This window comes from Buteo buteo, chromosome 10 (genome assembly GCF_964188355.1).
Source record: "Buteo buteo chromosome 10, bButBut1.hap1.1, whole genome shotgun sequence".
Lineage (NCBI taxonomy): Eukaryota > Metazoa > Chordata > Aves > Accipitriformes > Accipitridae > Buteo > Buteo buteo.
In genome coordinates, this window is record NC_134180.1 from 24,088,908 (window position 1) to 24,106,139 (window position 17,232).

The window sequence follows — 17,232 nt, forward strand, 5'->3', positions numbered from 1 at the left end:
ACTTGCTGCTGCAAACATACCATGTAATTCTTCCTTCTCTTCCCTGGGTCTTAACTATTTTCTTTTATCGGGTCTTATCTATGTTGGTTCCTGCCTGGTTTTCTTAGACTCATACTTTTCAAACTGCCTTCTCCTTCCCATTTCATGGGACCATTCAATAGCAGTTGTCTAGAATGAAACCTTAAGAATTGCTGCTCCTTTATTTGGTCAGTTAAGTACATTTCACAATGAGTTTTGATCACTGATTTGATGGTGGTGGTCCCTGACAGCTGAAAATGGACAAATATTTTTAGATGTCTGTAAAAGAATTAATCTCCTAAGGCAAGCTAAGTTGTTGTGATCTAAATCCACTGGAGCCCTAAGGGTAAGCATTATAAACTGGACTAGTGTATTTTAATTATTATGCACTAATTTTCCACCTTTGTGAATGTACACAGGTCCTTAGAAGCCATGCCACAGAATTTTCACTTTAGGGTACGGACCAAAAGATGTAATCCATGTAGATATTTTATTTATCCATGTACTCCTACTTTATTCCATTCTGTTCCCCTCAAATCATTAGCACGGCAACATTTTGCTTGCAGTGGAATAATAGAACCCAGTCTTGTCATGTTGATTACTTGTGAGCATCTGCTCTGGGTTATTATCCAGAAATGCCTTGTCAATATTTTAGGGAACGTAAGTGAGTTACAGATACAGAGTTTAGGTTTTTCAATAAAGCTCATCAGATAGCTCATCCAAGCTACACAAATAACGTTTTGTTGATGCTAAGATGTAACTTGTAGCAGAGTAAAACTGAGTTTTTACACAGTTTCAAGACGTTCTATCCTAGTACCTCAGGGATTTTCTGTGCTGTTATGATATAGAATTTTGTTTCATTGTAGATAGTCTCAAGCATCTCACTTCATATGGTCTGAAGCAGTGATTTCTGAAAGATCTGGTTTCTTAGTAGATCCCAGTACAGTCCATATAGCACAATGAGTACCTTCAGGTGTAGTCTTGGAGCTGAGGTTAAAGTTCTAAAGATGGTGCGCTTTTTTTGGTATTTTGAATTCTGTGCTTCAATTAAAATGGCAAGGTTGACCATCCGCTGCTGACTTCTTCATCAGTGACTGTTTTTCATGGGGTTGTCTCCTGGGAGGTGCAGAGCACAGTCCAGAAAAAAATGCTGCACTGTTAAAGCTGTTCTTGCTTAATTAAATGGAAAACTAAAAACCTTCAGAAAAAGCAGCATTTGTGTCAAGGAGAAATTAGATTTTGTTGTTGTTGTTGTAATTTGTATCATCTCTCAAAAAGTTGTGGATAGAAAATTTCTGAAGAGCTTGCTGCTAGATGTTCTTATTTTGTGTCTTCTGCCATGCTATATTCTTATTTCTAATTTTCTTTGTTAGCTGAAGAATATCTTTTTCCTCTAAAAAACCAGCAACAAACCAACAACACTGTGTCGTCCTGTCCGCCCCCCCCCAGGCCTGAGAAATCTGCTGATCAGCTTCAGATTTCTCTCTCATAGAAGTCTGGGATGTTTAAACATGATTTTCTGTTCTTGTGGCCTCTCACTGAAAATGAATTAATGTTTTGAGACAATTACTGAACACTTCTCTCATCAGCCAGCTAAAGCAACCATTCATTGATTAGGTAGTTTACTATATTAAAACACTGAAATCTAAGAATCATACACTGAAAAAACAGATCCAAAAGTGAATGTCTGAATACAGATACAACTTTCTCTCAAGAACTGTAAGTCTACTTCTCTCTTCTTCTATGGGTATAGTTTTTGACCACAATGCAGTTTGACAGCAGAAATTTAATCATGTCCTACTGCTTACACCTTTATCAGAAAACTGATAAATGTGTGCTCACACTGAACATTAGCAAGAAATTTTTCAAATGTCCTTCAGGTTTTTTTTCTTTTCTCTTCTCTCCCTCTCTCGCTTCCCTGTCTCTCCCAGAGAAACTGATATAAAGCTGATGAGAATTTGGATTTGCTTTGAAAGCATCTTTTGTTCAAAGACTAATTTTAACCTTGTGATAAAGATTGCTTTTTGTATTCTGTTGAATGTGATATCTAGTAATTGTTTGTCAAGGCAAAGCACTGTAGGACATAATACATTTTTAAAATGATCTTTTGTAATTACAGTACAAATGTCTTTACATTCTAATGTCTAGAAAACAAGCAAATATGTCAAAAATAAGAAAAAATATTAAATGTTGTTTTAATTTTAAAGCATTATGGCTTTGTATTATGAAAAGTTTTTTAAAAAAAACAACTCAAGCGAATGTAATTGTAAACAAAGATCAAAACTTCATTTTCTTGTAAAATATATAACTCAAGTAGAAAATATATAATTGCACATTTGGCATAAACATTATAATTACTCTTCCATTTTTTTGTATTTTCACTCATAATTTGTATTGGTTTTGTCTTGTATTTAATCTCCTGATTTATTACTTTAGGGAGCTTTAGTTTATAAAATTAGGACTTCTAGTCAAACCATCATGTATGAATTAACAAAGATTGGGGACAGCTCTTGTTTTAAGAGGGACAGCAGACCGTTTTTACTTGACTTGCAATGGGGATGGGATTGTCCCAAGATTATTCTAATGTAAAGAGAATAAACAGTTGAGGGTTTTTTTATACTCTAATCTAGTAAGATTATCTAAAGAGTTTGGGATTTTGCTATCTGAATCATAGGTTATCGGTAGTGGTGGCCTACTGTCTGAAAATTGCATTAGTAAGAAAGGTGGTGTGCTGAGCAAGCAGCAATGATAAAAGCTTAGGTAGAAATTAAGTTCAATGTCTGTAAATTTTGAAGTATCTCATGCGTTCTCATGGTTAAATCTTAAAGCACTAATGAGAGGCTATAGAAAAACATTAAATACATGGTAACTAAACCTCTAACTTGTCATTTGTCTTTCACACAATATGAGTGCTTCAGCAGTTTTTCTCCAAAACCCTGATGCATTTCTTTCCCCCTTATGGGGCTGCAGTCTTCTGTGCTAACTTACTGATTTGGAAAGCTAGCTTGCTTGCTGGAGCTGTAGTGTTAAATTGGTTTAATAAACACAAATGGGATAATTTAATGTTGTAAAAACACTTATGAGGTAATGGTCTATTTTTTAAAAATAGTTTGCATAATGCAGCTTATTCAGTCTAGAAATAGAGTAGAATATTAAGGAAGATTTACAAGCACTCTTTGTACTCCAGACTTTCGGGATCTAAGATACGTACAGATTTGGGTTGCTTTCATCTTTGCAAACACAGGACAAACAGCCGTCAAAAGACAGATAAGAATATTTTTTAAAGTATCCTTTTCCCCTCTGTAGCATACTCAATCTTGTACATAAAAGCTGAAGAAGTGTAATTTATAAGTAACAGCAAGGATCTTTTTCAAGATCTGATCTGTACTGGTGGAGAGATCAGAACACTTATGCTTTAAATCACCAATCTGAACAATCCTGGAAGGCTGAGGAAATAATAGATTTTTAAGTTAAGTTCTTATATTGGTGAGAGGACTTGAAAAATAATTATTTTACATCATTTTATCATTATATGCTATCAGTTTTCAAGAGAAGGAAAGCAATGAAGAGGAAAGAGAGGGCTAGGTCTAGACTTCATTCACAAAAGTAAGGAAAAAAAGGAGGTGTCTTTATGGTACTAAATTTCTTATATCTGGCGGTGGAGAGATTAGAGCAGTTTCTGCATGGTGGGATGTTCTGAGATAAGTTTTTCTGTCAAGGGGGTTTCAGTTTTTAAAAAACGCTCCTGTATTCACTGAGGGAAAGAGAAGGAGAGAGGGAGGAAGTGACTTTGCTGAGATTTTGTATTCATATGGGAAGAACAAAGTCTGGCCTATTCCCTCACTAAAATAAAAAGCTAAATACAAGTGTTGTGAATTCAACAGGAGGCATTGTGTGCAACGTAACAGTGGTTTGTGCACTGGAAGGTGCCAGAGGCTACATCAAACCTCCTTGGGCAGAAATCATAAGCAAATTTACTTGCCTTGCTCCATGAGCCAGTAAGTCTTACTCTATGTTGTAAAAATACTACTCTAGCAGATAAGGTCATCATGGAAATAAATTGTTAATCTGCATGGTTGTACGTGGTGGAATGGTTTTGTGTTTGTAGACGTCTTTCCTGTGGATTTAGCTTCCTGTTAAAAGGAGCCTGACAAGCTCAGCTTTAAAAAATTCTGAGCTTGAGGAAATTCAGAAGAGCAAGTCAGTGCTTTGGGCCTCAGAAGAGGAACTCTTCGGAGATGTCACATGTCTCAGCTCTGATGGAGGAGAGAAGGTGAGGAACAACTCAGAAAGGACATATAGGAGCAGTGCTGTGTAAGGTGGTATTGGTGCTTCAGGTTTCACTTGCCTTTTGTGGATGGTTAAAACTCCAGAAGGGGTGGTACTAGACACAGTCTGGCTAGACAGCTGTGTCACAGAAGAGGCAAATCATCATAAGACCTTGAGTGAGAGTTGGCAGGGAATTATGAGGACATAAGTGTGTGATGCCGTTCGTATCTATGAGGGTGTGCAGTGAGCCAGATTTCCAGAATGCTTTAACTACTACAATATTAGGCAGAAAAGGGCGATGTCTCCCTCTCCTCCTCCTCCATATTTTTGCATAGGTGAAAGCGTACATCAAGTTCTACTGTAATTAGCGGAAACTGTAGGGAAAACTGAATGTTGATGTTGGGGGCTTGATTAAAGCATTTAGAAAATAAGCTCCAAAAACATTTCACACATACTGGATTTTGAAATCTTTACAGCCTTCTCAATATATCTTTGAAAATCTGAGGAAAAAGAATACTTCGTAATTTGCTTAAATACCTGCATTTTTCAGCTACTGTGTTTTGTTGTTCAAGTAAGGAAGATGGTATATTGCATATAGTAAAGTAGAAACTTACATTTGGGCTTTTTTTACATTGCACTTTACTGTCTACTAACTTTAAGTATGCCGTTTTGAGATACCTGACTAAAAATACCTTAATAAGGTATTTATTTAGATCTCTTCTTCACAAAGAGGCCAGTGATTGATATTTAGTAAGTAGTAACCCCAGCAATGTACAGATGCATGCTCCACTTGGCAAATATAATGCCCTCCCTCCCTAGAAGAAAGAAAGAAAGGTCAAATAAATTAACTTTGTAAAAAGTAGTAATCTGCTCATTGGGTTAAACCTTTTTCTCATATTAATGAAAAGAAACGGGCAAAGGTCACTAATTCCTATCTGCTTTCATAAGTCAAAGATGAGAAAAGCTTAATTTGAAGAATGCAGTGACTTTCACTGACTTTGGGGGCCAATGCTGCAAGGCAAGTTCTCTGTGTCTCATAGAAGCCTCTCAGAGTGAAGAAAACATATGTTAACACTTGGTATAGTGTGATTAAATGTATTTTTAAAATCTAAAACTCTTTTTCAAAACCTTAATTGTGCTGCAGATATTTACCTTGCAGAACACATGTACTTTCAGGAGTGAATACTTGTACAACAGGTTAATATAGTAATTAAAGATATGATTAATTAATTTGCTTTCCATATCCCACATATAAATGCCTATGTGTTCTCTTAAGCAACTGTATTATTTCAAGTGTTCATTAAAATACCATTAGCAGTAATATTTTGGGAAAAATAAGCAAAAAAGAATGCTTCAACCTCTGCAAATTAATAGAAACAGAATATCAGAGCTTTGATATGAAAAATCATATAGATTTATCCTTTTGGTTCTTTTTATTGTATTTGCCTAATATAACTGTATTAATTGAATAGGCATGAGGCTGTGGTATACCTTTTGGGAGACTGTTTTTATATATTCCTGCAACTGACCTCTTTACACAACATTTTTCTCCAAACTTTTTTTTTTGTTTCTAGGAGAAATGATTATGAAATAAAAATGTGAACCCAGTTAATGAAGAGCTGTCTTCTTGATTCCCCTAAAACAATAACTCTGAGAGAGAGGTGAATGGCTTGATTCATTTCCAGGGGTCATTAACTTCCACGCCTACAGATGACAATGTTAATATTCACAATGTGAATTATTTCTCTGCTGATTAGTTTAGGAGAAACACACAATGAATGTGCTTATCGCATGATCTAACACTGTGCTGGACACCTCTTTGGGTCCCTTAAAATTCAAAATGTTCCTGCTGCCCAAACTTACAGGTCTCTCTCTCAGCTTAAATAGCATGGTTGTGTTTTTACAATACAAAAATCTGTGGCAATTATTAACTGCATATGTGGACGGTGTGAAGCAAAGCAACTTTTAGAGTGAACAGTTAGACATGGGCTGATTAATTTATTTGCACCTTTATTTAAATTTAACTGACTAAAAACTTCTGAATGTTTGGGCTTTGTCTTTAACATGTTGTCTCAAACCTCCCAGCCCATTAGACTTAAGTAGTTTAGAATTCAACGATCTTGTTGCAGAGTTCAGAGATTATTAGAGCAAATGGGGCCTGATCAATGCCTTGGGTCTTTTGTTTTTTTTAGTGTGTTAATTAATTAATCAACAGGAGCAGAAATATATGTGTAATGCAAATTAACTCAGTCTCAAATTACCAGAATATCAGAAATGTTCATAAGCAGAAAAGGGGAATCCAAAAGCAGCAGGATCATTGCTTTTATCTGTGTGGCACCACTTTCTTAGGTGATGTCCTGAGCTAGATATATTTGAGTGATTGATATTATTGTTTCTGCTGTGCTTTCCTGGGGAAAAGGATCAGCTTTTGAGGCAAAAGAAGAAATACAGTAACTGAAATATTAATGATTCACAGTTGGCCCTTGAATCCATTTGTTGTCACTGTTTCTCTTCGTTTGCATTAACTCCTCCAAATCAAGTTGTTTTGCTGTGATCTAGTATGGAATATAGTTTCCCTAATCCCCAAGTCTACATTAATTTGCAAGATTTCCCCACAAAACAAAGGAATTTTCTATGGACTATTCTGTTTACCTTTGCCAATGATTTTTTTAGTTATTTTTTCCATAGCTTTGTCTTTTAGTGTGGTCAGATACAAGCTTTGTTCTCCCCTAGTTGTTCTTTATTAAAAGTCTTCTATTCTTGGTCTTCAGAGTACATGAAAGCTTTGTGCTATTTTTCCCAAGGACTGTTTATTGCTTCCATCACATGGGAAGGTAAGATACTTGATTCGTTTTGGAGTTTGGGGACATTCTCCTGTTCCTGTTTCCAGACCTCTACTTTCAACTGTATGTGGGGGCCAGACCAACTCATCAGTCAGGTCATCTCACTGTAGCAGTCAGCTTTTTTTAGAATCAAAAAGTTTTCAGGTTCAAACCTTGAAGTGCTTTCTTTCAGGCTTCTTGTACCAGTTCTGTTGTGGATTTTTATGCACACAACAACTTGTATTATCAATAAAAGGGTAGTGTGCATTATCTGGGATAAAAGGAAAAGCTGGGGTTTCAGAAAAGAAAAGGAATGATGAGTGCCAGCATTTACAGAGAAAATCAGTATTTAATTAACACACAGAATATAATCTTTCACAAACCCTGTGGGCTGGAGCACTATGGCTATTTCAGCTGCTCCAACCTTACCTGCTGTTTTGGAGACAGCAGTAACAATTGGCCAGCCACCAGAATTGCCCGTCTTAGTGAAAGAACCTGTAATACCATGTAAAATTCACTCCTGAGACCAAAGGACATAAAGCTGGCTAAGCCCAGCCAATAGATCCTTTGCCTAACTCTCTCCCTGTTTAGCTTTTGTAGACATGGCAGGAGACTGAAGAGGAAGGTGATGGTAAGGCAAGTTCTGTGTAGGTATTTCACACTCATCTCAAGGAGACAATTTTCTTTTTTGTCACTTGTGTGATTTTATTCTCTATGTAGATAGACAGATTCCTTGAATCATCACATAAATTAAAAATTCCATTTTGCTTCCATGAACTGTGAGTCTCCTTGTGTCTGGGGCTGTCATGTGCTAACAAGATACAGGAGAGGTGCCAGTGTGTCAGTCATTACAGACTTTCTCCATCTAGCTTACTCTGAGCTAGGAGAGGCAATCGAGGAATGGGATCTTAAATAAGGACAGCGTACCTCTCTGGGCAGCTGAGTGGTAATGTTTGGATTTCAAAGCCAGGAAGGATTTTTGAAAGCAGAAGCACCTTGGTCAGGAAAAGATATGAGGAAAGATAAAGTGATGCACAGACACAGTGCGGGGTGGGGGGTGGGGGTGTCCTGTGACACAGAGGCAGTAGGGAAACAGTGGAAGCCACCATTCGAAGGAGCTGCTGTCTGCTGGTGGGGGACAGGAGGGGAAGGTTCCTGAGCACCAAAGGGATCTCACAAAATCTCAGGGAAAATTCAAGAGTGAGGAACGTAGGCAGAGAGATGTACGTGTGTTTACTGTTTCACGTGGCTCTGTGTTATCTCTTGTGGTCATTAAAGTGGAGTGACTGCTTTTGTGACAGTTTGGAAAGTCTGTACATTACCTGATTCGACTTCATGGGATGCTGGAGAGATAAATTATCATTCAGATGTTGACTATGACTGAGCTCTGGGAAAGAGTGAGTTGAAGCCATGGGGATTCGGCAGCAGTCACAGGGTCTAAACAGGTGCCTCTGTTCTTAGAAGATAGAAGAGATTGCCTGGAGACCCAAAGCAGATACAAAAACTTCAGAGTGTTTTTGCATGGAAGCAGACTGAGGAGTTGTGAGTGTCCTGCAAGAGGTATAATCTAGGCTGTAGTATCTTGATCGTTGAATTCTTACCTGTAGTAAAATGAGAGAGACTGGAAGAGCAACAAAACATGCAAATAGTAAGATAATAAACAGTACCATCAGTGGCTCCAAGCATTGTCTGGCATACACACATACACAAGCCAGCCACAAAATGGAAATCATACCACGTGCATGTTATCATAATTTGCACTGAACCCCCCCAAAATAATTCCTAACAGCAGACAGGCTGTTAGCTCAGGCTTAGTGCCATATTACTGTAGCTACGTAGCTGCTGACTGCTTTGGAGCATGGGAAAAAGAAGCTCCCGGTCACTTGCAGCATGGTTAAAGTAACTCATGTCTGTTGGCAAATGAACATGTGCACCCTGTGCTTGCAGGAATAAGGTCAGACAGCCAGCATTTAAGTCATTGTCTTTGCATGTTTTTTCATGCAGGATGATGTGATAGCATTGGCCTGTGTGTATGACCAGCTTTCTGAGATTAAGTCAAAGCACAACCTCCTCTGAGGCAATTTAAAAGGAGTGAAATGCTCAAGAGGATAATGTGGAGCAAACTGATGTAAATGGTTCTTCTGCATAAGCTGCAATTTTTGTACTTTGTTTTGGGAGTGAGGGGAGCGTGCCTTGCTGTTTGGTCTGGGTTTGCATAAATTCAGAAAATGTTATGAATTATTTTTTTCTGAAAATATAACTTAACTGTTGAGAGGGAGGTGAAGCTTTTGTGATTAAGGGAAAATATTATAATAGAAAAATGAGGGATTATTGAGATGTCCATGTTCCAGACTTATTAGGCTTGAAAATAGATAAACTGGGGAGATGAGTACTTTGTGTTGTGATTTAACCCCAGTCGGCAACTAAGCACCACGCAGCCACTCACTCGCTTGCCCCCCACCCAGTGGGATGGGGGAGAAAATCGGGAAAAGTAGTAAAACTCATGGGTTGAGATAAGAATGGTTTAATAGAACAGAAAAGAAGAAACTAGTAATGATAATGATAACACTAATAAAATGACAACAGTAATAATGAAAGGATTGGAGTGTACAAATGATGCACAGTGCAATTGCTCACCACCCGCCGATCGACATCCAATTAGTCCCCGAGTGGCAATCCCCCGCCCCCACTCCCCCCAGTTTCTATACTAGATGTGGCATCACATGGTATGGAATACCCCGTTGGCCAGTTTGGGTCAGGTGCCCTGGCTGTGTCCTGTGCCAACTTCTTGTGCCCCTCCAGCTTTCTCGCTGGCTGGGCATCAGAAACTGAAACATCCTTGATTTTAGACTAAACACTACTTAGCAACAACTGAAAACATCAGTGTGTTATCAACATTCTTCTCATACCTAGCTCAAAAACGTAGCACCGTACCAGCTACTAGGAAGACAATTAACTCCATCCCAGCTGAAACCAGGACACTTTGTATGATTTCTGCAAATGTAAATGGATATATAATTATCAGTATAAAATATTAGTGCATATTTACTGTATAATAATTAATTCAACTTTATAAGCAAGTGAAGATTACCTCAAATTTACATACAATGTGAAGAAAAGTCCCTTTATCCTCTGTAACTGCAGCATTTGGCACATTCAGGAATAAATAATCTTTTGTGGCAAGGGTATGCCTTATCAAACATATGCAGATCAGTGCTAATTAATGCTAATTAAGGTTTCCTGTCTATCTAGTTGGAAAAACGTCCAAATGTTATGAAATCCAGTTAGTATGCCTATTACCCTAATTGTTTTATATGGGATGGTTCTTAATTAAAATATGTAAATTGACCTTAATTGCTATATACTAATGGAGGTTCATGTTATCTCACTAAAAATGACAAGATGGTGAGGAGGGGTACTTAAACAAATAATGCTGATACATTTGTAAATAAATGACCTTTACTCAAAATTATTTTTAATTGGAAATTGGCAAAAGGAACATTTTGTCATCTATGTTTCTCTTTAATTTTAAATAATGTCAGAATTTACAGTTCTTTGTTAATAGAGATATGGTGACATTGCAGCTTAATTAAGACTACTAAACAAGTCAACATTTTGTGTGTTTACTGTATGTTTCAAAATTGTTTGCTAACCTCATGTTGACCTTCAGAAATGTCGTGCTTTACAATATTGATGTTAATTTTCACTGGTTTTGGTTTTAGTTTTTGATGTTGATCTCTCATTCATATAATTTCATTTGTGCATTTTGATACACTCATATACTGGACCAGTGACCCTGACTTTTCAGCAGAAAGGCTGGGGGGCAGCACCTCTTTGCACTTCACCTGTTAGTGTAGAACATGGACTTTGAACATCTTTGGGGAGGAGAGTTCACACGTATGCTGTCAGATGACTGAGGCCTACACCGTCTTTTACACAAAGTCTTGTATGCCCTCTACCCAACACAAAGGTATTATTTGCATGATAGTTTGTATGGCAGTTTATAGGTGCCCCATATTGGCATTTTCTTGATAGTTATCATACCATTTCCCACACACAGCCAACGTTTTTGTCCTCTGATGTAGAGAAACTAATTAGAGAATCTGCTAATGTAGAGAACTGGCCTATAATTGTAGTTTTTACCCATAATAACAGTAGATTTTTAGAACACCTGATACATATAAGTTTATATTATGTCATAGACATCATTGATACATGCTTCACTTTGCAAAACCAATCTGAAATGTTTCACTGTTTTGCAGGATACTGTGACCAATGTCTCTCCAAGGATTGTGCGTGGAATTACTTCAGGTCCTATGTACGGCCCAGGCCAAGGCTCTTTTCTAAACATCGAACTGATCAGTGAGAAAACAGCAGCATATTGGTGTAAAAGTGTTGCTGAACTGAAGGCTGACTTTCCAAACCATGTAAGTACCACTCAGTCATAAAGATGCAACATACCTATTTAGAATCTCCAGTTTACAGATCTGTGAAAACTCACCTATTTAATGCTTGTTAAAAAGAATGCCAGTTGCTTTACAGACATATGAGTATGTTATTAAAAACCAGAAAAGCTCATCCAAATAATCTTTATGACAGAAAATTCTGTGAAAAGACAGTTATACAGAGAACAGTCATGACTTTTTAGTTAGGCTGATGTTTACATTCAAATAGATAATATCAAGGGAAAGTGTTGATCCCAGTGTGGATGCTTGTCAGTTCTGCTGTGAATAATTTTGTATTTAAGATCATATTTAAAGATGTAACTTATAATAATAATTTTCATTGTGAATTGAATTTGATTATAAAAGGAATCTTTGTTCTTTTCATTCTTAATCCAAATGTGAAAGATACTTCTAATATTTTTATAAGCAATTGGCTGCTTTAGGAGAAAAAAAACAATACTGGCTTAAAGTTAACTTCATGCCAAGGATAGAGTTTTGTTAGAGCCTTCTTGGCTATCTGTCTAGAAGGTAATAATCAAAGTTGGGAGCTATGACACCAGCTAGCTGGCATAACTGGTTTTCAGCTACTGCTCTAGTGAATAAGAACAACGAGGTGGAAAGCAAAATTCTCCTCAATCATTATCTCAAATGAATAGAGCTAGAAATCCCAGAGCCTACAGGTCTGCTGTCTTGAAGTTATTACCTCCATGGTTCACCTGTGAACAAAATAAGTGAACATTCCTGAATATATTATGACATGAAGATAATCAGTTGGGTTTTTATCTTATTCCTGGAGTTTAAATGTATACATAGGCAAGTATAAAAAATCTTTAAACACATTGTATTGATAGTGAAAGTTAAGTGCTGCATGTTTAATATCCTACTTCACTATGGATGGACTGTGTGTTTCTTTGCTGAGGTTTCTGTCACTTCATTTGCTGTGACTGAGCGTCATAATAGTGAAAGTGTGAACCAAAAGATAATACTGTAATTCTCTGATTTTGATTTTAATGTCCTTTGTCAAAGCCCTGGATATTGCATGCAGGCAGACCATTGGCCATTTCTGCTGTGGGAATGGCCTCCCATCGCAGTCTTCACCGAAAATCTGTCCCAGCACTTTGTGCTCGAGACCAAACCATTCTTTTCTGTGAGGAAAAGCACTAGCAACAATTTCAAAAGGAGAATTTGAATTTTCTGAGACCTGGCCTCTTGTGTGGGATGAAGTCCCACACTTCCATGGTTCCTGGGGTGAACATCTTCTGATCATCCCTCACTATGTGAGTTATGACTTTGAGGATGTGAATTCAGGTCCTGCAAGTTAGCTGTGGCTGCTGCTGTGGCATCTTTGAGGTTGGTAAAGCCTGCATGGGCACAGGGGAAGCAGCACCGAGCAGTAGACCTTGGCTTTGCTCACAGGGGTATTTAAAATGAGCCCGTGACCTAATCTAAGGACTGTCATAATTATAATGGTAAATCTGTTGCTAACTGAAAACAGATTTTTGTTCACTGAGTAGAAATCTCTTGGTGCCTATTTTGAAATATTCTGTATAAATAGAGCTTGCAGAATTCCCCCCCCCCCCATTCCTATTCACTCCTCTAGAAAGGCTTTTTAAAATTGATGTGTTTTATTAAAACCAAAAACAGTTTCTGAGAACTGTTTGGGTGAACATAATTAACAAGCAAAGAATGACATTTTCTGCTCAAATGAAGGCCAAACAGAGATGACGACACAAGTGATTACAGTAAAAAAACTTACCTTGCTATGGTAAATATTAAAAACAAGTGAAAAATTATACATAATTACTTTTGCTATGTAATACAAGTAATTTAAGGTAAGATTTATCTTACAGATGAAAAGGGTATGAGCAAAATAGCTACCTCACTAGAAGATGATCCCACAACAGCATCCTATCCCGTGCCATTAGGAAGAAGCGAACCATAACACAAAAAGAGCAGCTAAATTCCCCCAACAAAGCCTAGGATTTAAACTAAATTTTGCAAGGGGTTGTGCAAAAGAGGACCACCAGTCACAGCTCAGTGGATAATGTCACGTAACTGTGACATGTTGCCTCTATAGATCAGGAGCTAGCATCTCCCTTGTGCTGTCTTCACTCCTGTAGTGAGGGGCCTCATTCTTTGGCTCTTCTGACTCCTGATGCTTGCTTGTAGCTTGCAATTATCTCTGACTGGCAGCCTTTCCTAGTCTTCTCTTCTATTAGCTTGTCCCTTCAACCTTGAATCCACTTCAAGTGGACTAGGGCAAAAGCTGCCACCAGCAGAAACTTGCTTCAATGCCACCGGCAGTGAATTAAATATTTGTAAGGGTCCAAGCAGAGGAGAAAGCAGAAGGAGAAAGTATCTGAATTTTGTATGTTTGCTTGTGAAGTATCATCAAAACCTTTGCTGTTTCAATTTGGGATTTTTTTAATTGAGTTAATTTAATATCACTATTACTGTTTTTTCAGAAAACACACACACACAAGAAGAAATTAGATGGCATGTGCAGTCCAGGCCCAAGATGATTTTTTTTTTTTTTTTTTTTTAGTTTTTTAAATCAAGTGCTTCTCTGTTACAATGATTTGCAGTTAAAAATGGGATTGTTTTCTTTCTGGTACTTCAGTCATCTCAGTAAGGTATTACTTCAGCAACTTGGCTGAGACCATTTAAAACATATGGTATTATTCAGTGTTGTTTATTCTTAAATTTTCAAAGGATGTAGTGTTACAAACACTGTGTCCACTGCAAGAAAACAACCTTTCAGTCAGAGAGCTGTGAAAGTGAGAAGAAAATTGGTCTGTTTGTATCTGTTGTCTTCTTTTTACTTTCCCAGATATTGTAGTTTTACTTATTTATGTTGACCTGTGTTTGTGATATCCAAACACCTTCCTTACAAGGTTAACTAAGGGTTTTGTTATGAGATTCAATTAGGTATTTATATTTTTCTGTCTCCTGGCCACACATAGCATCTGATACCACAGGATTTATCAATCTGTGCAATTATTAATCAGGAGAAAATGGATTTTTTTTGTTCTGTAGTAGTAGAGACTAAGAACTTGACAGTGAGAAAAGATGGAACAATTATTTTATTAATTTAGTAGTCTTAAATGTAATATTAAAATATCCCTTCTTAATTAGTATAAAGCTGACACATTACTGGCAAATTTTGCATCCCCACTCCCCCAAAAAACGTTGTTTGTAAAGTGCTATATTAATCTAAAATTCAAGAAAAAAGTGAAAGAAAAATATCAATAATCAAAATTTTCAGATTGAAATTTAATTGCTGCTTGTTTGAGAGGAATGACTACTGAAACCATAATCATAGTCTGGTAGTCTGCTCACTTTACTCCTTGCTTGCTATAGAGGGACATTTTGGGCCAAGGCCAATAAAAGCTGTTCCCGTGTAATACAAATATTATCTCAACATCATAATGAGAAATAAGAAGACTCTCCCTCTCTAAGTCCTGCTTAGACTGGTTTGAAATGGCAGAGGGGAGATTTGGAGGTGGGGAGTGAGCGAGTGGCTGGGGAGGGGCTTAGCTGCTGACTGAGGTCAACCCACCACCGATGGGAAATGCATAAAGTTGCCAGTTTGTGTTAAGAACACTAGACCAAAATTTGGACATGCAATATTTGAAGTGCTTTAGATAGAGGGGCAAAAGAACTAACACTGATGCCACAAGATGTCCTGCTTTCATATTTTATTTACCAAGGAGATCCATAACTATAGGGTGTATTGAGGTACTTTTCAGCCAAAATGTGGCTGAAAAAATGGCATGTTATGGTATATTCAAGAAATTAGTTTATTTAAGAAATATTAATTTGGCCAAGTAGAACTCACCTAAGGATATGATCAGGAATGAAAACTGCAGGAAAAAAAAAAATTCACTTTTACTTTAGCAAAAGTCTACAAACTTTAATCAGCAGGAAGTGGCTGAGAAAGTTGAAAAGAAAATTATAAAACCTTGGAAGAGAATATATTGCTGAAATTTTATATTCACATACTTGACATTGGCTACAATACGGCCATTATCTGTGCTGGGAACTGTGAATACTGGTAGTGGCAGTACATCTTTGTGTGCCAGTAAAACAAGGAGCTGTGTGCATAGTGAAGCTGGCAATCGTGAGAATCATTTTTAGTGATTGCGAGGGAATGGGATATATTTGTGGTAGCACTTGTTTCTCCACAAAAAGCTTACAAACTACTGCTGTTCCTCATCAAAACCTTTTGCTTACCATAGCTCAGCCTCCTCATTTGAGTTGCTAAGTCACCTGCTTACACAAATGTCTGTTCTTCCAGTCCCATAAACATGTCTATATAGTTATACTGTCTAGTAGCTGGCCAAATATTTTGAGGTTGCATATTATCCTGAAACATCCTTAGCATTTGCACTGGGGAGAACAAGCTTGAGAAGAGCAAGGTTTGAAAATGGTAAAACACTCCTCTGCAGAAAAATGTGAACTGAGGTGATGGACACAGTTGCCAGCTAGTCTTTCTCCACCTTCCCAAAATTGTAATTGGTGCCCTATAGGTGATAAAAAAAGTAAGCAAATTAATAAAGACCCTCAACATGCAAATTAATTGGTGTCTGAGCATGTGCAGGAGGTCACAGCAGTACAGATAAAGGGCTTTGAAAGGACACTTAATGAAACAAAGTAGATTGCAGGGGAAATGTCATTCCCCACAGGGCTAACAGAAGTCCATCACAAACAAGAAAATGCCTGAGAAATTTGTACTGAGAGGAATTACTGGGATCTTGGAAGAAGATGCCAAATGGAGTATTTTTCAATATTGCTATATTAGTATACTGAAGTCTTAAAAGTAACTTTTTGGCCTCCTAACTGAACACATGCGCTGCTGCATGACTCTAAGGAACGTACATAAGATACCAGATTGTCAGCTGTGACACTGATTCTGTGATTCAGATATCAGTGTCGTGACGTGTTGAATTGAGAAACCTCTTCTGCTAGAAACATTAAGTACTCTTGGACCCCAAAACAAAGGTGAAAACTCTTGTCATCTTAATGTTTGTTCTGTTGCTTGCAGAATGTTGCTGACAGTCTCCCTGACATTTAATCAGCAGAGAGCAGCTTTTCAAGGCTGAAACTGTTAAAGATATATTTTTGTTCAACATTTTGTTCAGAATGTCCCAGGAACACCTGTCAGGAGTAGCCATGCTAGAGAGCATGTGAGAACAGATCTCTGGATCTCAGGCTGATAACCAACTTCCTTGTAGCATTGGGTTTTTGTTGGTTGGTTGGTTAGTTGGTTGGTTGGTTGGTTTGTTTAAAGCTCTTGGAATGGTGTAATTAGTTTTTTGTATTACCCATTTTTTTTTCTACCATGAAATAGGGCAGCCAGTTTTGTTTGGTTTTGGGGGTTGGGGTTTTGGGGGGGGGTTGTTGTTTGTTTGTTAGTTTAAATTTAGGTAACAACCAAATTTGTTTTAATTCTACTCTGTGACAAAAGGAGGAAATGGGGGGTTACAGAGCAAGAAGAATACAATTGAACAGGCATAAAGGAGTGCCTTGCTCCTGTAAATAACTTCTGGTGCATAAAAATGCAATGTTCAAAAAAATTTCCTGAAGTTATAAGATGAACAGAAATAGATTTCCAACAGTAAGAGTAGATATTTGGATAGTTTACATGGAGAGGTTTGATTAGTTTGCCAAAGCGATCC

General features: G+C 37.4%; 1 protein-coding gene across 4 annotated transcripts in view; it reads left to right on the forward strand.

Annotated features, from left to right (window-relative positions):
* Positions 1-17,232, forward strand: part of DPYD (dihydropyrimidine dehydrogenase) — a 371,706-nt gene that overhangs the window by 217,636 nt on the left and 136,838 nt on the right. For 3 of the 4 annotated variants that reach the window (XM_075038929.1, XM_075038930.1, XM_075038931.1), the window contains exon 14: positions 11,372-11,536. In XM_075038929.1, coding sequence (XP_074895030.1) covers positions 11,372-11,536 — 165 coding nt within the window. Of the gene's footprint in view, positions 1-11,371; positions 11,537-17,232 lie in introns of those variants that run through there. The other variant, XR_012652042.1, reaches the window with a different exon arrangement.